Below are 27,331 nucleotides of genomic sequence, written 5' to 3' on the forward strand. Positions count from 1 at the left end.
GCAGAGAAAAAAGAAAATTTCGTGATTCTAACAAAGCTGACTACCCTGCCATGAACAGCGAACTCTGCTCACTTCTAGATGTGTTCCTGCCATCATATCTTGATCGGTCCATTGAAGCTAACTGGGCAAGTTCAAAAATAAAATTTCTGAGTTAATCATACGATATGTCCCCCCCCCCCCCCCCCCCCCCCCCCAGAACCACCTGTGAACAAGGCTTTCGTGTGGAAGCCGAAACGTCAAGAACGAACCTTTTTTCACTGGTCGGCGTCTCTTATTTTTTCAAATGTACGCTCCCGGCCAGACGGGATTCCGTCATATGCTCAACTTCATCTGTACCATGTAAAATCATGGAGCACATTATATACACACATCTTGTTAACTTTTTCGGAAATAACAACCTTTTCTGAAGTGCCCAGCATGGATTCCGCAAACATTTCTCTTGCGAAACTCAGCTTGTCTCCTTCACTAAGGATTTGCATGCCTATCTAGAATCTGGTTTTCCAATTCACTGTATATTTCTTGATTTCTCTAAAGCTTTTGACAAGGTAAACCATGCGCTACTTCTTCATAAACTAAGCGTCTTAAGCATTGACCCTGCAGTAATTGATTGGATTCGCGCTTTTCTCACCTCACGCGTTCAGTTTGTAACTACTAATGAAGTTAACTCACCTTCGGCCCCAGTCCACTCCGGCGTCCCGCAAGGGTCGGTTCTGGGTCCTCTCTTATTCTTGATTCACATAAACGACTTGTCTTCTTGCGTTTCTTCCAAAATTTGCCTGTTTGCTGATGACTGTGTTCTGTACCGTAAACTTACTGATAATTCCGATGTCCTATTAGATCAGAATGACCTTAATAATATTAACGAATGGTGCAGTACATGGTGCATGCAAATACATATTAACAAATGCAAATCAATGAGTGTATCTCGCACTAACTTAACAAATCCCACGTATACGCTCAATAACATCTCATTAGAGTCTGTGACATCGTACCGCTACCTTGGTGTAATCGTTACCAATGATCTCTCTTGGAAATCACATGTCAGTTCCATCAATACCAAGCCAATCATACTCTTGGATATATTCGCCGTAATTTCTCTCTTGCACCATCCTCATTAAAATTTAAATGTACACAACCTACATGCGTCCACAACTCGAATACGCATCATCTGTTTGGGATCCCGGCCATCTAACCCTCATACAGTCCCTTGAGACAGTGCAAAATCTCTCAGCCCGGTTCATCTCAAATAACTATCAAAGGAGAGCCAGCGTTACTTATGCAAGCATACTTGCATCTCCCGTTATTATCAACTCGAAGAAAGCTATCTCGCCTCCTCACTTTTCCGTAAAATATACCACCATAACTCAGCATTGCGCTCCTTGTGTATTCAACCCCCATCATACATTTCATATCGCCGTAACCACAGTCAAAAGGTCAACATTCCACACTCAAACACGGTTGCCCATTCTGAACTTATTTCTTCCCCCGACCTTTAATGATTGGAATAACCTATCTGCATCACTAACAAGCATAACTGGAGAAGGAAACTTTAAATCCGCGTTGCAAAGTTTCTTTTCTTGCCTAATGGTACCTAGTGTTAAATCGCATTTCATTTGTCTACCTTCATTGTGTACTGCGTTTCTTGTTGCATTTTTATATTTTGTTATGCACCGCCGTGAAAACTAGTCATGCAGTGCGATGGAACGTGTAGTATAGTAGCAGTAAAGACAGTTCTTTCGGAAGAGAAGACTTAGGGCATCAGGTTTGGTGGATAGACACATTTGGAGCTTAAGTGGTTGGTCTTTCCTGGTCCAGGATCCAGTTGGCCTCCGCCACCACCTTGGTCCTCGTCACCGGCGTAAGCTGTGTGCTCGGGTCGTAGCCCGTCCGGAGGGCCTCCCACTGCTCTACACTAGGGCTAGCTATCTAGGGTAGAAAAAGGCTTTTTTCACAGCCCCTGGTTTCGTGGTACGTCGTGGCGTAGCCCCTCTCCCCACTCTTTCACGCGTTAATTGGGCTGCATTTTATGATATATGGCTTTGTCTGGGTCTGTTTGCTATCGTCTGAGCGTGGTGTCCTGCTCTCTGTTAAGGTTGCACGTCGGAGCCGAGTACTTCGTTCGCGCTTACGAAAACTCATCATTGCCTCCCCGTAAAACAGCGGCGTGCTGAAGGGTTCGACCGGCAAACCTTCCCTCCGGTTCGTGAACCCTCGGAGTCTACCGTGACATTCCCCTCAACCCCAGTGTCGGGGACCCAAATGATTCAGTGTTGAATGTTTGTGTTGTTAGTTCCGTGTCTGTGTCTTTTTGTTCGGAGAGCATTCTCGCGGCTTTGCGGCCGATCCTCCGATCCATTTTGAAACAGCGCAACAAAGACGGGACGTGGAAACTGAGGTGTAAAGACAAACATGCGCTGACTGACAACTGGGTTTATTGAAAAAAACACACAAAATATATACAGAGTTAGGAAAGATTAATCGCTACCATAGTCAACTCATGCCACATGTGACGCCAGATATCCAATCTCCCCTTCGGCAAGGGCGACCGATGGGCAACTAATGCACGTTGCGCCTTTCTCACGTATAAGAAAAGCTTCAAAAACTTCTCGCGTCATCTTATCACAATGGCGAAACACGATATTGGTGTTCTTATAGTCGGGGGTACATTTCCATTTCTTGCAACGGAATGCACCTTTAGTGAGAGGGTCTCCTTCTGTTTTTCTTTTTTCGTACTCTTTTTCGTGTTTGCATTTGCACCTTCTGCAGTGGACCGCCACGTGTGACAGGGGGTCTTTTTTTCTGGTGTTCTCATGTTCCATGAGTCGCTTGTTGATGCATCTTCCTGTTTGGCCAATATATGTGGCGCCACACGAGAAGGGAATTTGGTATACTACCCCTACCTCGCAAGGTACATAAGGGGAAACATGGCGCACCTGACAAGCCCTTTTGTTTCCCTCCTGCCTCTGCCTTACCTGTCTACACATTCTGCCTAATTTCTTCGGGGCAGAAAATACGACGTCAACGCCATATCTGCCTGCCACTTTTTTGAGCCCATGGGACATGCTGTGCGCATATGGAACCACTGCCGGCCTTTTATTTTTATTTTCATTTCTTGCACTCGGCCGAGCCCCATACTTCACGTGCCTAAGCAATTTTTCCGCTGCCCTGGAAATGAGGTGAGCCGGATAGCCATTCGCGCATAATCTGTTTGATTGGGCTGCAATGCTCTCCCCAATCATTTCATGGCAGGACTTCTTGAGTGAAGATTGGAGGCACGACAAGATAATGCCTTTTTTTATAAGCTTGGAATGACCTGACCTGAAGTTTAACAAGGGCTTAGCCGATCTTGGCCGATAACACCAGCACACGTGCTTGTCTCGGGAAAACAAAACCAAATCTAGAAACTGCAGTTCCTTGTTCGTGGGTACCTCTGTTGTAAACTTTAGCCCACGCCCGTACTCATTAAACACCTTAAGAACATCGACTAACATTCTAGGCAGGCTGTCTGGCGGGGTAAACACCAAATAGTCGTCGACATAACGAAAAATACGCACCCCTAACTCCTTCGAAGCTTGCTCAATCGCCCTGTCCACAAAACTCAAAAAAATGTTAGCCAATACAGGTGCAACCCTGGAACCAATGCATACACCGGATGCTTGCACAAATGACTTGCCCTCCCACTCAACAACTGTTGCCGACAGGTAGAAGGACAAAATTTCTAAAAAACTATCAACAGACACACCACATTTTTCAATGAATGCACTTTCGTCATTGTCCTGTGTGATGAACATTTTAACGGCCCTCATGAGCTCTCCGTGTGGCAATGAATAGTAAAGGTCCACTACGTCAACGCTGAAAAACTTGCAGATCCCAGGGTTATCCAGCTTAAGGTGCTCCACCAGCGCTTCCGAATTCGGAATCACGAATGGGTCTGGCAGGGCCAGCGCCTCCAGTTGCCTTTGAAGATAACCTGAAACTACATGCTGCCAGGTCCCTCGTTCGGAGACAATGGAACGGAAAGGTTGGTCCGGCTTGTGTGTCTTAATGGTGAAAAAAACTTCGAGCTTCAGTCCTGCCGACTTATTCGCTGCGTCCGCCAGCTTGCTCAAATTGTGGTGTCTCAAAAGTTCGACCGCCCGCCATTTCACCTTAGAACCACTGAAGTCAACTTCCTTGAAGTTTTTCCCCAGGGCTTCTGAAGCTTTATCCGCATAGGTGCCTGCCGGAAGGACCACAAAGCAACCCTCCTTATTGGCCGTCATCAACGCGAGCCCACTTTCAGCCAGGAAATCAACCGTGTTCTTCATATTCCCGCTCTTTCGTTGCATACCATGGGTTCTGCTCAGCACGGTAACACATTCCACAGTGCACCTCGGGCGCATGTCCTCAGGAGCCAAACGAATGATGTTCCTTAAACAAGCTACCTTCTCTGCAGGATTCAGGCGAGGTTCAAAGGCGAATTTTGGCCCCATCCGCAACACTTCTTTGTGTCTCTCAGGTATAACCTTGGTGCTGAGGTCAATGAACCGTCCTTGCTCCGTGCTGGATCGCTCCCTTTTAGGCAGAGTTGGCCGAACTGCATTCCAGAGGAATTCCGTGACTGACTCCGACGTAGTGCACCACTCCCGATAATCCCGCTGACACTTGCAGGCCACACGCAGCTGGTCCTTGAAGATGCGTGCTTGCCGCCACAACTCCGATTTGTATATCTTGCACAACCTTCTTTTGTGGCCGCTTGAAGGCTCGAAGAAACCGCTCGCCGCTTGCACTTCTGCAGGGCAAGAGGCACGTTTGACATGCCAGGAAAGCACTCTGGCCTTGCACACACAAATGGCCATGAGAGACACTATAATGGCGGGATTAGAAAGATCAAAATTTGTGCACATGTTAGAGCCCATTGAACTAGAAATAACATTGAGTAACTTGAGAAATAACTTTGAGAAATAACTTGCCCAAATTTCTGCTTTACTCAATGTTATTTCTAGTTCAATGGGCTCTAACATGTGCACAAATTTTGATCTTTCTAATCCCGCCATTATAGTGTCTCTCATGGCCATTTGTGTGTGCAAGGCCAGAGTGCTTTCCTGGCATGTCAAACGTGCCTCTTGCCCTGCAGAAGTGCAAGCGGCGAGCGGTTTCTTCGAGCCTTCAAGCGGCCACAAAAGAAGGTTGTGCAAGATATACAAATCGGAGTTGTGGCGGCAAGCACGCATCTTCAAGGACCAGCTGCGTGTGGCCTCCAAGTGTCAGCGGGATTATCGGGAGTGGTGCACTACGTCGGAGTCAGTCACGGAATTCCTCTGGAATGCAGTTCGGCCAACTCTGCCTAAAAGGGAGCGATCCAGCACGGAGCAAGGACGGTTCATTGACCTCAGCACCAAGGTTATACCTGAGAGACACAAAGAAGTGTTGCGGATGGGGCCAAAATTCGCCTTTGAACCTCGCCTGAATCCTGCAGAGAAGGTAGCTTGTTTAAGGAACATCATTCGTTTGGCTCCTGAGGACATGCGCCCGAGGTGCACTGTGGAATGTGTTACCGTGCTGAGCAGAACCCATGGTATGCAACGAAAGAGCGGGAACATGAAGAACACGGTTGATTTCCTGGCTGAAAGTGGGCTCGCGTTGATGACGGCCGATAAGGAGGGTTGCTTTGTGGTCCTTCCGGCAGGCACCTATGCGGATAAAGCTTCAGAAGCCCTGGGGAAAAACTTCAAGGAATTACATTCATTAAAGCTGCGAACTGGGCGAGTTGGTATTGATTCATATTTGAACAGCGCAATAAAACAACGGGACACAACGAAGAAAGGACACCACAAGCGCTGACTCGCAACTAGATTTTAATTCACGTCCAAGCATCTTAAATACTAAGAACGCCAAACACAAACAAGAGGGAAAAACCAAAGGGCATGATTAGCAGCTTTGTATCGTTTTTCTTTTGGTTTTTCCCTCTTGTTTGTGTTTGGCGTTCTTAGTATTTAAGATGCTTGGACGTGAATTAAAATCTAGTTGCGAGTCAGCGCTTGTGGTGTCCTTTCTTCGTTGTGTCCCGTTGTTTTATTGCGCTGTTCAAATATGAACTTCAAGGAAGTTGACTTCAGTGGTTCTAAGGTGAAATGGCGGGCGGTCGAACTTTTGAGACACCACAATTTGAGCAAGCTGGCGGACGCAGTGAATAAGTCGGCAGGACTGAAGCTCGAAGTTTTTTTCACCATTAAGACACACAAGCCGGACCAACCTTTCCGTTCCATTGTCTCCGAACGAGGGACCTGGCAGCATGTAGTTTCAGGTTATCTTCAAAGGCAACTGGAGGCGCTGGCCCTGCCAGACCCATTCGTGATTCCGAATTCGGAAGCGCTGGTGGAGCACCTTAAGCTGGATAACCCTGGGATCTGCAAGTTTTTCAGCGTTGACGTAGTGGACCTTTACTATTCATTGCCACACGGAGAGCTCATGAGGGCCGTTAAAATGTTCATCACACAGGACAATGACGAAAGTGCATTCATTGAAAAATGTGGTGTGTCTGTTGATAGTTTTTTAGAAATTTTGTCCTTCTACCTGTCGGCAACAGTTGTTGAGTGGGAGGGCAAGTCATTTGTGCAAGCATCCGGTGTATGCATTGGTTCCAGGGTTGCACCTGTATTGGCTAACATTTTTTTGAGTTTTGTGGACAGGGCGATTGAGCAAGCTTCGAAGGAGTTAGGGGTGCGTATTTTTCGTTATGTCGACGACTATTTGGTGTTTACCCCGCCAGACAGCCTGCCTAGAATGTTAGTCGATGTTCTTAAGGTGTTTAATGAGTACGGGCGTGGGCTAAAGTTTACAACAGAGGTACCCACGAACAAGGAACTGCAGTTTCTAGATTTGGTTTTGTTTTCCCGAGACAAGCACGTGTGCTGGTGTTATCGGCCAAGATCGGCTAAGCCCTTGTTAAACTTCAGGTCAGGTCATTCCAAGCTTATAAAAGAAGGCATTATCTTGTCGTGCCTCCAATCTTCACTCAAGAAGTCCTGCCATGAAATGATTGGGGAGAGCATTGCAGCCCAATCAAACAGATTATGCGCGAATGGCTATCCGGCTCACCTCATTTCCAGGGCAGCGGAAAAATTGCTTAGGCACGTGAAGTATGGGGCTCGGCCGAGTGCAAGAAATGAAAATAAAAATAAAAGGCCGGCAGTGGTTCCATATGCGCACAGCATGTCCCATGGGCTCAAAAAAGTGGCAGGCAGATATGGCGTTGACGTCGTATTTTCTGCCCCGAAGAAATTAGGCAGAATGTGTAGACAGGTAAGGCAGAGGCAGGAGGGAAACAAAAGGGCTTGTCAGGTGCGCCATGTTTCCCCTTATGTACCTTGCGAGGTAGGGGTAGTATACCAAATTCCCTTCTCGTGTGGCGCCACATATATTGGCCAAACAGGAAGATGCATCAACAAGCGACTCATGGAACATGAGAACACCAGAAAAAAAGACCCCCTGTCACACGTGGCGGTCCACTGCAGAAGGTGCAAATGCAAACACGAAAAAAAGTACGAAAAAAGAAAAACAGAAGGAGACCCTCTCACTAAAGGTGCATTCCGTTGCAAGAAATGCAAATGTACCCCCGACTATAAGAACACCAATATCGTGTTTCGCCATTGTGATAAGATGACGCGAGAAGTTTTTGAAGCTTTTCTTATACGTGAGAAAGGCGCAACGTGCATTAGTTGCCCATCGGTCGCCCTTTCCGAAGGGGAGATTGGATATCTGGCGTCACATGTGGCATGAGTTGACTATGGTGGCGATTAATCTTTCCTCACTCTGTATATATTTTGTGTGTTTTCTTCAATAAACCCAGTTGTTAGTCAGCGCATGTTTGTCTTTACACCTCAGTTTCCACGTCCCGTCTTTGTTGCGCTGTTTCAAAATGGATACGTACCAACTTGCCCAAATTTCTGCTTTACTCGATCCTCCGATGTCTTTATCGCTCCGGCGCTATCCAGTCACTCAGTCCCTGCAGATTGGCCTCAGTCAGTAGTAAAGCTATGGCGATCTCTGTGTTGTCTTTGTGCGTTCTGACGCACCGGTGATTATTTTCCCTCTGGCGATCACTACTGCTACCACTCTGGCGTTTTTCTCCGTTCTGTACTTGGACGCGTCCACATATAAAATCATCTGTTTTACGCGATAGCGCATACAGCTCGTTCGGTCGAAAAGCCGTCGGCGTAGTGGTAATCGCCACCGCGTGACGGAAATAACCGGGGGCTGCGTAGAAAAAATTGTATCATAATAATTGGCGGTTCTTGTCATTGATATATTAATTGATGTGTGATAGGCGATGATGGGTTAATTAAAACATTGTAATTAATTGATCAATTAAATGCATAGAAAAGGAAATTTATAAAGAGGGGGTTCAAAAGGTGTCAAAATGATCACAGTGAAAAGCCAATGCTTGATGGTGCTAACAATGAAAATTTTGAGTGTGTAATTGAACAAATATTAATTGAATTATTTGAAAGAAAATGAAAAATGCGTTCAATGGTGTCAAACTGCTCAGAATGTGAAGCCTAACCCACTACACTATCGCGCCACACTCTTAAAGCGGAGCTTAAGTGTCCCCTCCGGTTTCTCTGTAAAGGGACGGATACTTAATCCCGTGCAAATTAAACAGAGTGCCAAGCGGACGAAGCACACAGGCCGAGAACTAGGTGTAGACTGTTTTATTCTCCTTGATGCGTGGCTTCGCGCAGCCGCCGCTAGCACGTGTTGCGCGCCGAGGCGGCGCCGCACAAGTGATGGCGATGGCGTCGCTAAATCTCCTTTAAGAACCGGTCCAACTCTGATGACCTCGCCGCCCTTCGTCCTTCGTGGTTCTTCGGGACCACATTTCTGGGCACCGGTTTAACCAAAACAGTGCTCCTTGTTTTGCTTCACTAAAACGAGCTCTTGGGCGAGTTGGTTACTTATCTTAGGCATAGTAGCAGCGCAAAAAAAAAACGCACACAAAAGATGAAGAACGAGACACCAGAGACACGCACAGACGCTGCAGCGTCTTTGCGTGTCTCTCGTTGTCTTCTATGTCTTCTTTTGTGTGTGTTTATTGGCGCTCCTACTATGCCTAAAACCATGTTTTGCTGTCCATGTCGGTCTTGTTCTCGGCCTCGTTTTCTGCCGGGTATCCCAGCTTTACCGCTAGTACTCCACCAGCAGTCGTTCTGTTAAGTCTTTCAATTTTAAATATGAGCATAGTTTCGCTGTGCTCCTAATAGGTGTTGTACGCCCCTATGTTCGTCAGCTTCTCGGTCGAGGCGCAGATCATCACGCCCAACGATTGCTTATACACCTTTCTGATGCATGCTTACATTTTGTTCTTTTCCCCTTTGTTTGGTTGTATGTACGGGAGCGTGCACGTCATCTCCAGTATGATGACCGCCGAAATAATCCGCAGCGCCTCTCGCTCCTTACGCCCTTTCCTCTTGTTCGTAACCCAGCTGAGAATTCTGCATATTAGTTTTTTTGACTCTTCGAGAAGCTGAATGGTATGGTCCTGCTTGCCTTACTCCTGCATTCACATTCCACGTTGCGAAGTTTATTTGTACTTCCTACGGGTTTTCCGTCGGTTTCCACTTCTGTCACTCTCCTGTCCTGTTTGCTTTTGTGAAGACTTACAAATTCGGATTTTTCTTGCCAGCATTGCATCCCGATGAATAAAGGGAATTGAATGATTTCATCCGCCGCCAGAGCCCTCTGAAGTTTTTCTTGGTTCTATCCGGTAGATCTTTTTGTTTCCGCATAAATTGAGTGTTCTATTGTTTGATGTATTTCAGTCTCCTAGTTAATCCAATGATTGCTATGTTGAAAACCAAAGGTGATATGATGAATCCTTGTGGTGTCCCTTTGTTTGGCGTCGTCTTCTTTTCGACCTGATGTTGCTGATAGCAATCCTTGCTGTTCTCTTAGATAAGAAGGCCTTTACGTACGCGAAGATCCTCTCCTCACAGTTGGTTGTCGACAGTTCTCCAAGAATGGCGTTTTGGCCGAAGTTCTTCATGGCCCCCTTGAGGTTCACATCCAAAATTATGCCTTCCATAGTTCCCGGAATTACCTTAGTACCGTATTTGTTATTTGAAGCAGTACGTCTTGTGTGGAGAGTCCCGTTCTAAACCAAAACATGGTAGCCAGAAACAGACCATTGTCCTCCATGTAGTGGCTCAGCCGAGTCTTGATCACTTTCTCGTATAGTTTATTCACGCATGAGGCTAGTGAGGTTGAACTAAGATTTTCGAATGCGGTTGTCTTCCCTGGTTTAGGTATCACAATAATCTCAGGGTGTTTGCACTCCGCTGGGACTGTGCCCCTTTCCCAGTGCTCGGTTATTAGTCTAGTCAAGCTTTCCATCTGGTCGTCACTGAGGTTCGTGATCATGGCATTTATTGCTTGATCTTTTCCCGGTGCTGTGTTCCTCGTGAATGACCTGGCAGCCACGTATACCTTCTGCTGTTTTATCGGTTCATCGAGCTTCGAGCTCCCTAACACTGAATATACCATGGGGCAGGGCGGCGCCGGCGTGCTTCCCACGTACTTGGACCAAAGGAAATCTGTAATCTGGGCGTCCTATCGTTGACAGTTGTGCGTTATACGCTCTATCGTCTTGCTTTGTTCTCTCTGGGACTTCGTCGGGTCTATGAGGTGCTTGGGTAGCGGAAATGTTTTAGCGCATCCGATGTTGCTGTTTATTTCCTTGGAAAGAGGGGGCCAATTATCCATAAGTAAGCTTTAGGTATGGTCTTCTGTCTCCCTCTTGATTTGAGCTATTCGGAGTCTAACTTCCTGCTATGTTTTTGCTTCTTCCATCTTTTGGTGAGCCCCGACGAGCCTCCCAATGATGCTGTAATTGGAAACTCGTCGTTAACCTCTAGCTCATTGGTGTTGTCCCCGCGGATCTCCCTAGTCCTTGGTCCACTTTTCGATGTCCATTATGCACTATTTTTTTCTCATTCATTTGTACTTTATTTTTCCAGAAAAACTGGACGGCCTCCTGGGCTAAAACTAAATAAGCAGCTGGAGGAGGCAAGGAGGCCTTTACAAGACAGTGTTGCGGAGGGCAAACATACATATAAGGATTTACTCTAATACATACTAAATGCTTAACAAAATAATTGCAAGAACACGATCAAAGACAATGTTTTTTGTAGAAAAAAGAAGAATATTCAATATACATCACATGCATCACAGTAAGACATGAATCGAATATTCAATGGACAGAGTAATATAGTACCAAAAATGAAAACTAAACACCATGGCTCATAATTTTACAAAGTGCTGATGCAATTGCTTCAGGGTTAGGTTGTTGGTGTCTTTGTACGTGTTAAGTGTTAATGGCAGGTTATGTGCTCATAATTGGCGTTTGTAATTTGTGTGAAAATTTGGAATTTCCCAAACATCTGGACCCGCCGCGGTGGCTCAGTGGTTAGGGCGCTCGACTACTGATCCGGAGTTCCCGGGTTCGAATCCGACCGCGGCGGCTGCGTTTTTATGGAGGAAAAACGCTAAGGCGCCCGTGTACTGTGCGATGTCAGTGCACGTTAAAGATCCCCGGGTGGTCGAAAATTTCCGGAGCCCTCCACTACGGCACCTATTTCTTCCTTTCTTCTTTCACTCCCTCTCTTATCCCTTCCCATACGGCGCGGTTCAGGTGTCCAACGATATATGAGACAGATACTGCGCCATTTCCCTTACCCAAAAACCAACTATTATTATTAATTATTATTAAACATCTGGATATCTTGTGTGCATATTAGAAGTACGGTGTATTAGAGCGGCTACAGATGATAAATATTCTTTGATCCTGGTAGAAGAAAGTAGGCTGCGCACAGTAATCGATATGTGTATATAAGTTATCTACTGTTACGACGTTTAAGGAATAGCATGCATACTTTGTAGTGCACATTGGTTCGATATTTGCAATGTAGCGGATTATCATTTTCTGTAAAACAAGTTTGCTTAGATTAGTCTGCGTTGTGGTGCACGAAACTAGAGAACAATAGTTTAAATATGAATAGAACAAGGCCTGATATTCCTGAAGTTTGACTTTTATAGGAGCAGCCTACGACAAAGCAATACAATGGATGCTACCGACGAAATTTTTACCAGTTAGTGTGTGCATCCCAACTTAAGTTTGAGGAAAAATAAATGTACACCATTGATTTTATGGTCATTAAAAGCATCTATAGTGTGAAATTAAAAATAACAGGGCGTCTTATTGTAATAGGTTTACTTCAAGCACGGACTTTGTCTTCTAAGATTGACCTTACTGGCGTTTTGCTTGGACCGTGCGGAAAACTTTCCCGGATTTCATTGCACTTGAATTTAAGTCTGTCGCTATTACTCCCAGGGATAAGTATAGTGTTGTCGTCAGTGTTTTATTTATTTATAAAATTACCTCCAGCAACTCAAGGGCATTATTGCAGGGAGGACAATTGAAGGAAAACTATTTCATAAATGAACATGTGAAAAAAATCTTGAAACTGCTAAGCACAGCTGGTAAAAGCAAGAAAGTAGCAAAACACGTAACATCGATAAGTTATCTTGACATAAGTCATATGAAGTAAACGGGATAATATTAATATACGGTAGACTGTGTAACAATAAAGACAAACTCAGAACACGTTTTACATTCGTCAGTGCTCTTGGGAAGCCCATTCCAGTGTGCGGAACATGCGGGAAAAATGAATTACTGTAGACATCAGTACGACAGCGCATTTCATGAACTTTCAGGTCGTGATCACATCGTTTAGAGATGAAGTGGGGAGGGAAAATGTTCAAGTTCTTATTTATTCCTGCGAGATCAGAGTAAATTCGGAAGAAATTTCTAAACTTGCAGCTATTCGGCAGTGGACTACTGTTTTCCAAGGAAGGTTTTCTTTAACTATTGTAATACTGCTACGGAAGTTATAATTACCGGAAACAAATCTTGCAGCGCGGTTATGGTCGCGTTCAAGGTTCTCTATACGATTAGAGCTTTGAGGGTCCCATACCGCGCAAGCGTTATCGAGTACCGGACGAACATTTGTTATGTAATGCTGTTCTTTTACTCTCTGGGGGCTTTACAAAAATTGCGTCTAACGAGGTTTAGCATAAGAGATGACTTCAAACTTAAGTATTAAATTTGTCTGTTCCATGTTAGATTTTCTGGAAAATAGACCCCAAGATATTTGTAATGTTGGACCTTTTCAAGTAATAGTCCGTGAAATTTATAGACTGATCTCACAGGAAAGCCTTTACGGCTGAATGACACAAGTTGACATTTAGCACTGTTCAAAGACAAGCCCCACTTAGTGCACCAAGCATGAATTTGTTCGGATGGTTGTGCAAACTATTGACATCACAATCATTTTCTACGCTCCTGTATATGGCACAATAATCAGCACAAAACCTCACTTTGTATTCTAGATTTTCGACAATGTCATTTATAAGGACTAAAAATAACAAAGGCGCCAAAACAGCCCCTTGGGGCACTCTAGAGGTTACGGTGACATGTGTTGATTTAGTTTCGTTTATTAAATCATGCTCTGTTCGCCCACAAAAGTAATTTATAATCCAATCCACTTTTGTAGGCTGTATACTGAGAGAAGATAATCTATGTAACTCCAATGCGTGGGAAACGGTGTAAAGAGCTTTCCGAAAATCCAAAAATATGCAGTCTACTCGAGATCATAGGCCAAAAAAATATAAGAGATCGTGGGAGAACTGTACCAGTTGAGTCGTACATGACAAGCGAGGCCTGAATCCATGTTTAGCATTCGAAAAGAAATTATTGCTTTGAAGGTGTTTCATCACAGCACTGTATACAAGGTGTTCGATTGTTTTGCAACATACGCATGCTAGAGAAATAGGCCTGTAGTGTTGTAGCACACTGTTGCGACCGTTCTTACGAATAGGAACGACGTGATCTACCTTCCACTCTGCAGGTAATGAAATGATATTTATTGACTTATTAAACAGAGCTACTAATATGCGGAATTTCCTGTGAGCAGGATTTTAATACCTTCGACGGAATGCCATCAGGACCGCCAGCCGATTTGTTCTTCAGATTGGAAATAAGCTTGAGAGCACTGTTATATGCAACAGTAACCATATAGGCATATTCTCGTAGACTTTTTCTTCATGTATTATACATTGTATTGATGTATCTATATTTACAAAGTTGTTTGCGTATGTGTTAAATAATAGTGGTCCTAAAATGATACCTTGCATTTTACCATGTGTAATTGGTAGTTGAGAAGACATGTACCCGTTTATGGACACACACTGAGTCCTGTGGTTCCGACAAAATTCAAGCAGCTAGGGATAAATAATTTTCTCGCATATCATAACACGGCGGGTTATTAAGAAGGGTGTTGTGCTGAAGGCATTCTAATGCCTTGCTGAAATCCGCAAAATCAGGAACAGTAAGCATAATCTTTTCAATATTATAAGGTAATTTTTTTAGTGCTAACGAAGCGGATTCTTCTGAGCTACTTTTTTTGAACCCATATTGTGGATCTGTGATAATGTTTCTTTTGTCGAAGAATTTAGTTATGCGTGTAAACATAATTTTTTTTCAATTTCCTTAGAGAAGACTGGAAGAACAGATGTCGGTCAATAATTCGTGGCCATGTTGCGGTATTATCTGCTCTTATCTGGTGTTTCGTGTTTCAATGTCTCTCTCTACATTCGTGCGTCCAAAAGTTCACGCTGGCCCAAAGATGGAATCACACCAACTGGTCCAGAGGAATGCCATTTTGCATTATCTGCAAGTAGTCTATTTCGAAGGCGCATTAAAGCACTTTAAACTTCGCATTCATCCCTTGGTTGCAGCAATATGGTTTCTATAATATAATATAAGTTACTTTTGAAGTAGTCTGCTAGTTCTTTGTCGTGCGATTCATTGCCATTGACTGTTTTGGTACCGGGCATAGAAATTTTTCTTTCGCGACGTAGAACGTTATTCATTGCTCTCCAAGCAGCTTTTGGTCGCTGCAGGGTAACATCAACTCGCCCAACTGCATCAACTGCTCGGGTAACTTTGGTCGTCTATGTTCACTATTCAGTTCATTCCTGATTTTCTGAAATTCTTTTAAAGTCGTTTCTAAGCGTGTTTACAAGAACGAATGCTAAAGGCGGTTTTTGTTTTTAATTCTCGTTAAATGCTTACGAGTAACCAACTTTTTCCTGGCTTTCTTAGAAGGTTTGTGTACCTTTAGTGGAAAGTGTGAGGCGTACAGAAGTTCGATCAGTTTTATGAATTTTTCATAGGCATCCTTCACACTATTGTTATTAACCATGGATGACCAGTTTGTTGTGTAATGATGTCATGTTTAAATGCCTCTAAGCCATACTGAGTAATTTGTGGAACAGTAAAGGATTGTTTGTGTTTGCTGGTTTTGAATGAGTTTTGCGACATGCAAAGAAAACTGGAGTGGTCACTAATGTCAGATGCAACTGTGCCTGCATTGCAACTAGTGGTATCAATATTAGTTATAAGGAGGTCAAGTGCTGAAGATATTGTCATTGTGATACAATATAAGATTTAACTGCTGGTCTAGTTGGGGATAATATACAATAAAAAGATTATTTCGCCAAAACAGCACACACAGGAAAGACGACGACACCACGGGCGCTCACTTCAACTGTTTAATGAGGGTGAAAACACTCGACATATATAGCCCTCCGAAACCTCCGCCCATGCGCACGCGTACAAGGCAACATGGAAGTTGTGGATCACTGTAGGACTTGCACCGATTGTATTCCACGCTTCCGCGATGCGAGGATTCTTGGTGGAGGCAGACACCAGGCATCGCGTGAAACATCAGAAGCCATCTACATCAAGAGAGCAAGTCCGAACTGTATAAGTGACACATCCGTTTTCCTTTACGAGGCTGAGCTGAAGCTTCTAACGCGCCTACTCTGAGAAGACTTTTTTACTTCCACGTTGCCCTGTACGCGTGCACATGCGAGGGGGTTTTGGAGGGCTATATATGTCGAGTGCTTTCACCCTCATTAAACAGTTAAAATGAGCGCCCATGGCATCGTCGTCTTTCCTGTGTGTGTTGTTTTGGCGCGAACACCTTTTTACTAAATATTGTGGTACGGGTTGGTGTCGTAAATTTTTGAAACCAGATGAAAGCAGTATTGTATTAATTTCAGGTGCGGAGCTGCTGTCACCAAAGATGTCGATGTTAAAAATATCTACTGCAGATCAACTGAAGGTTATTGTCACAAACATAGTATAGGCAACATTCATAAAATTCCCAAAATCATACAATGTTCCCACTCGGGGGCCGATACAGCACAAAGATGATGTCATTTGCATTATGGATGGTTAAGATTTCATAGTCATCTGTCACCAGACTGAAATCAGACAGCAGCTAACATTTCTTAGCATCCGTTACAGGGATAGCTACGCCACCGCCTCGCAGTTTTGGGCGAATTACAAATTAATTGTCGTAGCCATCTAAATTCACCATTTTGGAACCACTCAAGTAGCATGTTTCGGAGACCACCAGAACATCAACTTTGACATGAAATAGGTTCAAAAGAAGACCAATGTCATTCTCTTTTCCACCAACTGAACGCGCGTTTACGTGAATTACAGATTCACATAACGGGAAATTACATTTAACTTAACAAGGTAAGCCGAGCTCCGGGTAGTCCGTTTGGTGATTTATGTTGCGAGAACAAAAGGAGACATAGGAAATCTCTCATGGCTTGTAGTTACTCCTACAATACAGTTGTCTGTCGAAGGGATAATTAGGAAGCGTGACATCATGATATTCGCTGCTCTGAAGTTAAAACTTTACCAGATACACATGCGGTATCCCGGTTACATTAATGTGTGTACTGACGATTCCTTCTTCAAACTTCATCAGCGTCCGCATTTGTGATTCCTCACCTCAATGAGCGAAGGGCATGTAAACTGGCTCACGCGACAGAATGAACGACAGCTGAGATCTTCGCTGTTTATTTGGCTCTCGAGTTCATCTCCTTGGTGCGAGGCCCGCGTATGTGGCTAATCTTTAGCGATTCCCAGTCTGCACTGAAATCTGATGATGATTATGGATTTCTATGGCGCAAGTGCATTTCTCGCCAAAGAGCACCATGGCACACGGTATTTTGGATCACTGTCACATATACTAATGAGTCTAAAATAAAATTATGAGGGAAAGAGGCGTGAAGAAGGCAATGTGGATTAACCGAAGAATAAAGAAGAAGAAGAAGCATTCGGTGAGGTGGAGAGAGATGATTGGTGGAGAAGCATTCGGTGACGTGGAGAGAGATGATTGGTGGAGAAGAGAAGAAGGAAAAGACGACGACAAGGCTTACGTGCACAGACGCCAAGGCTATAAAAGGGCGAGGGAGAGCAAGGCACGGCGGGGAAAGAACAGAGAAGCGGAGGCTCCGGCGGGTCAGGGACACTTCGGCTGGAAGAGAGCGACGCCGGCTACTGCTCCGGTGAGCTCGCGTTCTACGGCTTCGCATCGTGGACCTCCTGCCGTGTCTGAGCCCGTTCCGGAGAGTCAACGGAGGACGCTACTACCTGCTACGGCCAGGGGTGGCTACTGCACTTTTGCCACCCATCCGGGTGGTGCCCCCAATGCCAACATCACCGGCATCACCTCCACGGGTGCTTGGACCGGGAGCTTATACGACGCAGCCAGCCATGCCAGCCCAAGCACGTCACGCGCCGCCTCGACGCCGGCTACTGGATCCATACAACGCCGCAGCCGCACCGAACCAACCGTGAGCACGAACGCCGACCACTAACAGTAGAACGCTAATAGTAGACGCTGGTAGCAGTGTTCCCGGGTCGTGTGTATTTATAGTCTGTGTTTTGTGTTTGTTAGTTGGTTTTGTGGGCTAGTGTGTGTGTCTCGTAGGGTGTATTAAATGTGCGTGTGTGTGGTACACCTGTTGCCTAATCCATTATTTCGGCCCGACTGCTCTCCGGGGAGATCCGTGACAATCACTCAAGGTGGGGTCAAAGACCCATTCTCCAAGCATTTCACCCTAAAGCAGCCAAGCACCTGGCAGGGGAAAGCTTGTACCCATTGTATCACTTGTGGGTACCCGGCGGCACTAGGGTTCGAGCATCGCACCTACCGCATGCGAGGCGGATGCTCAACCACTTGACCACCGCTGCGGTCTCGCGCTGAAAGCTTTTGACAGCGCTAGTTCCATGCCATGGAAAGCTAGAGTGGTATACGAAGTTCTTGAAGAATTATTCAGACTCGCTACCAAAAAGCAGCATATTGTAGTTTTCTAGTGGATACCCGGACATTGCTTTATGCCTGGAAGCACTGAGGTGGACGCAGTGGCTAGGCAAACGCACTCCAATTCCCTCACTTCTGGCTTTTTGTTATCGAGAGGTGCACTGCGCCGTATCTTGAAGACCATGCGTAATAAAATGAACTAAAAGATGTGGGTTGAGCAAAACCATACAGGTTCTGATCTGCACTTCATCGATCGGTTGCTGCTGCTTAATATTTCATTATCTATCAGCATAAGTTTAGAAACGCTCCTTCCCTGCTTACGTTTAGGAACGGCTTACACGAAGCACTTCACACTCCGAGTGCACGGCAACCTCAGATAGCGATTGAAGAGAGACTTGAACGCTCTTGAGAAAAGAACTTTAAGTCTACAAAAGCTTTTAGGCCCGGGCCGACGTATGAACCACAAAAGCGAGCACTTGTGGCATCCATGGCGTTCCTTGAGGACAGCGGTATTCTTGGAAAATACTAGCTTAGTATAGAATTGAAGTGCATGCTAGAGCTCTTATCTCTCTGTGCGTGAGTGTTTCAATATATTTGTTATTTAATTTTGCTGCTTTTTGCAAACAAAACGTTTTTTTTCTGTTTTGTTTTGTGAGTGAGTACTTTAAAGGCGTTGTTATTTGCTTTTGCTGTGTATACTGCAAATAAGCATATTACATTCTTTTCTGACCTTGTTTATTCATCTCTCTTATGTATGTTGTACAGTGTTCTCTTAATGTATTGCGTACTGTTCATCAATGTTACTTCTCTTGACACTTGTACTATGTTTATATGTTGTGTACTGTTTGTGTTAGTGTTATGTTATGTTCAAATGTACATCGTTAGACCAAGTGGCTGCTGAGAATTAGTGCAAAGGAGTAGCCGGAGCCGCTATGCAGCACCAACCTCTGCTTTATTCTTCATGTAAATAAAAAAGGAACAAATCAATGTCATCATTCAGTCGTTTCAGCCATAGGTGTCGAGTCGCCCACCTGGCTGGAAACGATCTTGTCGACGTCAGACTCCCTCATTATCGAAATGACAGGCATATAACCAGCTTGCTTCGCGAAAACTTCCCATTGCTCGTCCAAGCCTACTTCCATTTGTGCGGATATTTCCTTTTGACGGTCATTCCAAGAAGCCTTAATTTCAGCGCTGGGCAGAGGTGTTCATTACATAGACTGGGGTTTATCTTCAAGACCGGGGTCATCGTTTGTCAGGCATTCCTTTTTGGCTTTTCTGAAAGCAGTATCAAGCTATGCTCGTGACTGAAACTGGACAATGATGTTGCTCTTTTTTTCTTTTCTGTGTGGGAACGCGATGTCAAACTTCAATGTCGCTTTCATCAGTAGGCTCATTTGTCACGCTACCGATTTGGAGAGTATCACAGTTCCTCTGGCGTCACTGTCTGTCTGTGCGCGGAATTTTTTCCAATCTGCGATTTTCGTCTTTGTCTGAATTGTGCTAATCTTTGTGAGTGTAATTTGCGTTGGAATTACGCAGTGGTTACTTCCGAATTGTTCCCTGGTGTTAGACCATTCCTGATATGGGATATTTCCTCTGATCGTCAAATCAGGGCTATAGTGTCTCTCGACAGCTGTTTCCCACCCTAGTGGGGTCTCTGCTTTCTGTTATGATTCCCAGCCCGTGTGTGTCCACTCCGTCCAAGTTGGTGTTTCCATTCCTTGTATTGAGCTTGTAGATCACTCTTTGTGCGGAGCATTGAAATTTTGAATTGAATTGAATTGCCATTGTTTACATAGATATAGAGTTTATGGGGGATTTTAGAAAAAGTTGCTGAGAGCAACATGACGGACCTTATACACTCTCGGGGGCAGCAGCGGCAGGCACAGCACTGATACATAAAGAAAACAAATTTTATTTCTTTATTTATTTATTTCAAAATACTGCAGGCCAGCATTGGCCCAAGTAGAAGGGGCATGAAAAGACACAAATCACAACACCACGTGAAAACATTGCGTGTGACGCACAGCAAAAACGAAACTTAAAAGATGAACATAGCAAAGAGAAAAAAATACATGCTTAAAAAAGGAAAAAAAATAGTCACTTCCTTTTTAGTTGAGCAAAAAAGTTTTTAGCGCCTCTTCCACGTTAGGAGAGTTAAAAACCGATTCAGGGAGTGCGTTCCAATCTGCTATTGTTTGAGGGAAAAAACTGTGCTTAAATGCGTTTGTTTTGGCAAAAAGAGGCTGTAAGGAGTGCTCCCTACTATGGTGGGTCCTTCGAGCAGTGGAGTGCCTGAGGAATGAAGGGGGAAAAATGCTAAGCTTACCAGCTATAATTTTATGACGGCAAGAAATACGGCTAATTTTTCTGCGTGTACGGAGCAACGGAACGTTATTGTCTTTCATGAGCTGTGTTGCAGAGTCAGACCTTCTGTATTTATGAAAAATGAAAAGTACTGCCTTCCTCTGGATGAGCTCTAATTGATAGATATCTTTCTTGGTGTGCGGGTCCCAAATTTCAGAAGCGTATTCAAGTTTGGACCTGTTTTGTAAGCCAAAAGCTTAATATATTTAGGAGTATGTTTTAATTTACGTCTCAATAAACAAAGCTTAGCGAAAGTGGCTGAACATATCTCAGAAATATGAGTGCCCCAGGTTAACCGGTTGTTAAGAGTAATTCCTAGATATTGTGAAACCTCTCTAATGTGGCTGTGATGAAGGCAATATTGAAAAAGACTAACATTTTTTTTCTCGTAACTCTGAGAAGTACAATCTTATCTATATTTATATCCATGTTCCATTCCTTACACCAGTGACATATTTTGAGCAAAGATTCTTGAAGCAATTGATGGTCTCCAATGATGTTATTTCTTTATATACAAAGCAGTCATGTGCGAACAATCTTATTGACACAGACGGAGGAATGGTATCTAATAAATCATTTATATATATTAAAAACAGCAAAGGTCCTAACACACTACCCTGGGGAACACCGGAAGTAACAGGAAGGGATTCAGAAAGAGTACCATTCACGTCAACACACTGAGTTCAACCGCTTAAATATGTTCTAAACCATTCAGTAATATAAAACGAAACACCAAGTAACTGTAATTTATAAAGGAGCTTTGAATGTGGCACCTTATCAAAAGCTTTATCCATATACAAAAAAAGAACATCAATCTGTCCCGAGTTATCCAGCACTCTAAGAAAATCATCAATAGTCATAACTAGTTGAGTGATGGTCGACATACCCTTCCTGAATCCGTGCTGAAAAGGTGACAGAATCTTACTTTAATTTAAAAAGTCAATTATTAAGCGGGCCAGGATGTGTTCTAGAAGCTTACAGGATGTAGAGATAATAGATACCGGTCGGTAATGAGTTACGAGTAACTTGTCCCCTTTTTTATGAATTGGCACAATACGAGTCTTTTTCAAACTTATTTATTTATTTATTTATTTACCAAATACTGCAGGCCCTAAGTGGGCCCTACCAGGAGAGGCGAAAAAAAATACAGCATTTTGAATATCAATTCATCGCGCGAAACATAAAGAAAATACACTAAGACATGTTCAACTCTTACAATAAAACGCATAAACACGAAACACGACTATGAGGTAGACGACATCAATTTGCCAATGGAATCAATGGACATGATGACATCAGAAGGCAGCTTGTTCCATTCCTCGATAGTGTGTGGATAAAAACAATATTTAAAGGCATTAATTTTAGTTTGATACGGCGTTAAAGAATGTGCATAATCATGTCTTGTGGGACGAGTTGCAAGGGGTGCAAGGTTAACATCGGAACTCATGGCGAGTTTGTTGTTTTTCAGCAGAAATAGCTTTTCGATGAGTACGCAGCTCTTCCCCCAGGAACTGCGCAACTTTCCTCATCAGCGGATGTAGGGCGACGGCATATAGGTGACAGCGAACGGCGACGTGTCGTATTTGGATGCTAGTCGTCCGGAAATGGAGCAAAGCGAAGCGGCTGAGGTGAGCAGACAAAAGCGACAGCGTCAGGAGGGGCAACAATTTCGGCGAGGACAAAAATGGGGCGCGGCCGGGGAGACCACTAAAGGCAGATTGCCCGCTGTGCCCCGAGGGTTGTAATGTTGCGGTGAGGGAAGTCGAATCGGAGCCGTTAGCGGAGCCGCTGTCGGGAGCAGGATGGGCTGACAGCGTGGAAACGCGAAATGCCGAGAGCGTGCAGACACTGTGGCGTACTACGTCTACGACGCCGCAACAGGAGTGGGTTGGCTGTACTGAGCCGCTGCTCCGGCGTACGTCAAGGGAAAGGCAGATGGGACTTCAGCCAAAGCTGTAAGAGCTTCTGCGACCTGGTCTCAGAACACCAGCATCATCTTCGGCACCAGAGGTGAGGCGGCGCCGGAACTCACGTCGACTAGACAGAGCTGACGCGCATCCTCTTCCTGTACAAACTGCTTGATATGGGCAGCTGTGGAGACCGTTCGGAGTCAGACGTCAGAGCCGCAACAGCCTCCTGGTGCCAGAACCGCTGCTTTATAGAGGGCTCTAATATTTAGTATTTCTCTTTCTCTTAAGTATCCTGAAACAGAATCATATTTCGAGAGTTTGTAAATGAAACGAAGGCCTTTCTTTTGCAAGAGAGAAATATTTTTCATACTTGATTTGGAACTCGTACGCCATACCAACCAACAATGTAAGTCTGCGTTTGTTTGAGATGGCAAACTTCATACACTAATGTCGGGTCTGTGTACTGGCTCAAGAGTGGCGCCGAGGCTGACTAGGTTGCATTTTCTGTCCTTTTTTATCTTTGCACTCCCACACAGCCTCTGGGGGTTGTCATCACGCATTTTTCGAAACATTTGCCATTTTCTGATCTTTTCTGAAAAACAAGTTCTTCAGGCACATGACTGATATTCTTCAATTGTTAAAAGCAAGCGCACTTGGGCTACAGTTTATGAGAAATGCCCCGGTTGATAACCAGCTGCAATTACTGCTGAACCAAAAATCGCACCATCAGGAAACGGTGAAGACGGGCATTCTTGTTTCGTCTTTGATGTCAGCGTCATCGAAATCCTGTCGATTCACGGTTAACCAAAGGTTACACGAACCAAACAAGAGATTCAGGAATGCAGCATACCAGACTGATGTTGCGTAAATATGGGTTGCGCCAAAGAGACACCCACATGAAAGACGGGACAAGCGCAAACTAACGCTACAATTAACTAACTTGCCCAACAACTCATCTTGCAAATATGATATTATTGTATCGGGCTGGAATAAAATGACAAGAAAGTTAATGGCTATTTATTTCACATCAGATCGCTTGTTTAGTTTTAGTCTTTAATGTTTTTAATAGTGCCATATTTTACAAGTGCCCGTCTTCCCGCCGATGTTGCTTAGTGTCATGGGCTGAGCCCAAGAACGCAGGTTCTCATCACGACCGCATTTCGATAAAAGCCAAAGGCAAAATCGCCTCTGTGCTGTGCGGTGTCAGCACCCGTTTGCACAACTACATCATCTGGCATAACGGACATGCTGATTTACGATGTTAAACTACCAGCTATTTATTTATTTGTAACATTCTTTCAGACACAGACGGTCTAGGATGACAGAGCAAAAGGCAAATGCTCTCTGCCAGACGAAGACCCTGTCACCCGTACAGTGCACAGAAATGTACAAAGGATTACAACATTATACAAGTGCTAATGCAATAAAAAAAATAACATCCAACATAAAGTTTAGTTGGTGCTCAAAACATGTATGTTTAAAGCTTTGAATTCGACAGTATGTACGTTTCGAAGGCATTTTTGAACGTTTTGAGTGCTCTAAATTGCTGTGATATGTCAAGAAGAGGTGGGTGTGTATTTATAAAGTTGTGGATTAAATACGAAAGCGTTTGTTTACCATAGCTCGTTCTTATGGCTGGCAGTCTAAAGAAGTTCTTTCGAAAGTTATACCGTCTAGTACTGGGCTAGCTCAAGTTAGTTAACACTGAAGGATTTCGCATGATTTCTTTCCTAATATGAGCAGCAAGTTTCAGCTCATAGAAATGATTTATTTTTAGGACGTTACATTTTAGGAACACCGGGGCCGTGTGTTCCAGCCACTCAAGGTTTTCGATGCATCGCATAGCTCGTTTTTGAAGAAGGATCAATTTGCCAAGGTTAGACTTGACAGTAGAGCCCCAGATTAGTAAGCAGTAATTGAAATGTGATTGAACAAGGGCGTAGTATAACCGGCGCTTAAGCCAGACAGGAAGCAGGTACCTAATTTTGTACAGCATGCCAACAGATCTGCATGCACTAGCATGCATCTTGTCTACTTGAGGCGTCCATGAAACATGCGAGTGCCCAACCACAACGGTAAATTAATGCGTATTGCTGGTCTGCAGCCTGGCTGCAGGCGTCCGCGGCGTCGTGCACAGGGGTGACCACGGCTCCGAGCGCCTCTCAGCGGCTGGGCGCACTTTTCTCCAAGCGACTTCACTACTGGACGCGGTCGCCCTTCGCCATCTTTTTGGGCTGGATTCTCACGGTGGCCATCTTTTTCCTGCTGTGCAAGAGGTGGAAAGTGCCGGGCGCGCCGTCGGCCGACCTGGGCCTGGGCGTCAGGATAGACCTGGAGAGCAGCGCCCACTTCGGCGGCGCGCGCTGCTTCTTGCAGGCTGAGCGAGAGTCCGACTTCACGCGCTACTTGGAGAAACTCGCCGAGCTCGAGGGTGCCACCATGACTCGGATGGGGGACGCCAAGCAGGAGCTGGTCGCATTCGCACGCAGGGACTTTGTCAAGTACTACTCGCACTACGCCTACGGCGTAGTGGACAACGGCAGCAGGTGAGGCATAGGCGAGAGCAGAGCTTTTTTCCACAGGGTATGGGCACGCCAACGGGAGCGTATCGCCGCCATAGCTGGCGTTCGTAATGTTTGCTCAGCCGTGCACGGCGGATAGGCGCTCATGACCCACGATTCGACAACGGCAGCACGCGCGGTTTTTGTGGGGGTATCGTGGAATCTAAGAAATCGACTGCATTACTTTTCAAGCTCGGTCTAGAAGCTGGTATAGAAAACAGTACGTATAAGGCTTTTTTGGTTGCCTACTTCTCCGAGGTTAGATAGAACGAAGAAGAGAGGCGAGTATACACTCCCATTGCGATGGCTTGTGCCGCGAACTGTCCAAGCAATCTTCATAACCTTGCCAGTCTCAACCTGTTGCGCACTCCGCAGCACTGCCTCCCTTCCCCTGCTTACTGTGCACGACCATCGTGTAGGCAGGCCGGCAGTCCTAATACCACTCCCTTCCGACAATAAATGCTTTTATTGTTGGAAGGGAGTGGTATAATACCAGATGTAAAGTCTCCAAAGCACTTAGTAATCTTGTCCACAAACCTGTCCCACGCAGATAGTATGTATCCGTGATTCTCCAACAACAGTAGCGCTGTGCCGGCCAAAAAAAGGACTACGTTTGCGAGCTGCATGGCTGAGTACCAGCGATTATACTTGCTTACTGTGTCAGCCAATCTTCGACATATTTATCAATTAGGCCGGAAAACTTTTTGCCTTCGCTGGTGCGGCCAGGAACTGACTGGTGCCTGATGTTCGCGGCCTGGGTTGGGAGCCGTTCCAGTTGTGTGAAAAGAGTGTCCTTCTCCGTCGTAGCTTAATTGCCTTGGCTTCTCAGTCAGGCGAGGGTCCGGCCAAGCGTCTGCTCCGTCGTGATTCTGCCTATAAACCAGGGACACTTGGCATGCTGCACCATGTTGTTTCGAGGATGGGTTTATTTACAAGATGAGCGAGAAAATCGATGAGAACAGGGAACGGCCAACGCCTGGCTAACCACAGCCCGAGTTCACACGCTTCAACCTCATTCTCTTCTACCCTGCGCGCAGCATCGCTCCACGCAGCGTAATCGGCGTAACAATACGTTATGTGTGACCGGTCGGAAGGCCGTCAGGACGACAACGCTATCTGGCCACACACCGGTTTACTCCTTCCGTCACTACTTGCCAATACCGTAGTGTTCAGCAAGGATACTCCATGTTGCACGGACGGTCGGCTTTCGCGGTGACGTTGAACTGAGTGGCGGCCGTCGGCGTCAGTTGCAGGACACGTTCCGCTAAAGCGAGCTCGACCTGATCACGTAATCTCACAATGTCCAGGTGGATGAGAAGTACTCGTATTTTGGTGCTTCTAACTTCGAATATTAATTCCATACTTAACTTCTAGGCACTGCAATTTCTCGGCAAATTTTGAGCTTTTAATTTAGACATCACAAACCTCACCGCAATTAGGCATCACACGCAGCCAAGACAATCAGGCAGGAACACGTTCCACTTCACCGCTTGGCTATCTTGGCTGCCGCATTTCCGATGCTGCTTTGTGCTGTGGTGTGTTTACATTCATTTTATTAGCCAAAGTTATAGATTAAAATAGCCAGTCAGCTATCTTCCGCGTGGTTTCTGAACAATGGCGGTGGGCCACCGAGTCTGCCGACGAAGTGTTTCGGTCGACCGCCATCTTTTCATAATGGCAGAAAGCACAGGCGACGAAAGACTAGAAGTAGCCAAAACGGTCCTTGTGTACTCTCTTTTATGGTATCTAGTCTTCTGGGCTCTTTGCCACAACGAAGCATTAACAATTTTCCCACTGAACTGTACTGCTAAGACATATCGCCAGCTTATTTGTTCAACTAACGGCTCCAAACTTAATCGAACTGCTGCGCACAAAACAGCGTTGGAAATACTGCAGCCAAGATAGCCAAACGTTGAGGAGGAGGAGGGACTTTAATGTAACAGAATATGTCTGCCTGATTGTCGGCCTGGCATGCTACTCCATGTGAGGGTGAAAGAAGAGAATAGAGAAGAGGATGTTGAAAAAGGAGGAAAAGAGAAAAAGAAAGGGTAAATGTTAAACATTTACACACACACAGACACACACTTTTTTTATTTATTAATTTGAACCTCAAGGGTCCCTGAGGGGACATTACATGAGGAGTGGGCGCAAGAACAGCGGTTAACGATGAATGTTACATGGGAATCAAGACGATGGCATGGCTTGCTCGATGGCAGTCTTGAAATAGGCTGGATCAGGGATTAGTGCTATGTCGGAGGGAAGGTCA

At 45.0% G+C, this 27,331-nt stretch overlaps 1 protein-coding gene across 1 annotated transcript in view; it reads left to right on the forward strand.

Moving 5' to 3' along the window:
• Nucleotides 1–27,331, forward strand: part of LOC144123077 (uncharacterized) — a 114,674-nt gene that overhangs the window by 28,018 nt on the left and 59,325 nt on the right. The window contains exon 3 of the mRNA XM_077655981.1: nucleotides 24,609–25,050. Coding sequence (XP_077512107.1) covers nucleotides 24,609–25,050 — 442 coding nt within the window. The remainder of the gene's footprint in view (nucleotides 1–24,608; nucleotides 25,051–27,331) is intronic.

The sequence above is a fragment of the Amblyomma americanum genome, chromosome 3 (genome assembly GCF_052857255.1).
Source record: "Amblyomma americanum isolate KBUSLIRL-KWMA chromosome 3, ASM5285725v1, whole genome shotgun sequence".
In the NCBI taxonomy this organism is placed as follows: domain Eukaryota; kingdom Metazoa; phylum Arthropoda; class Arachnida; order Ixodida; family Ixodidae; genus Amblyomma; species Amblyomma americanum.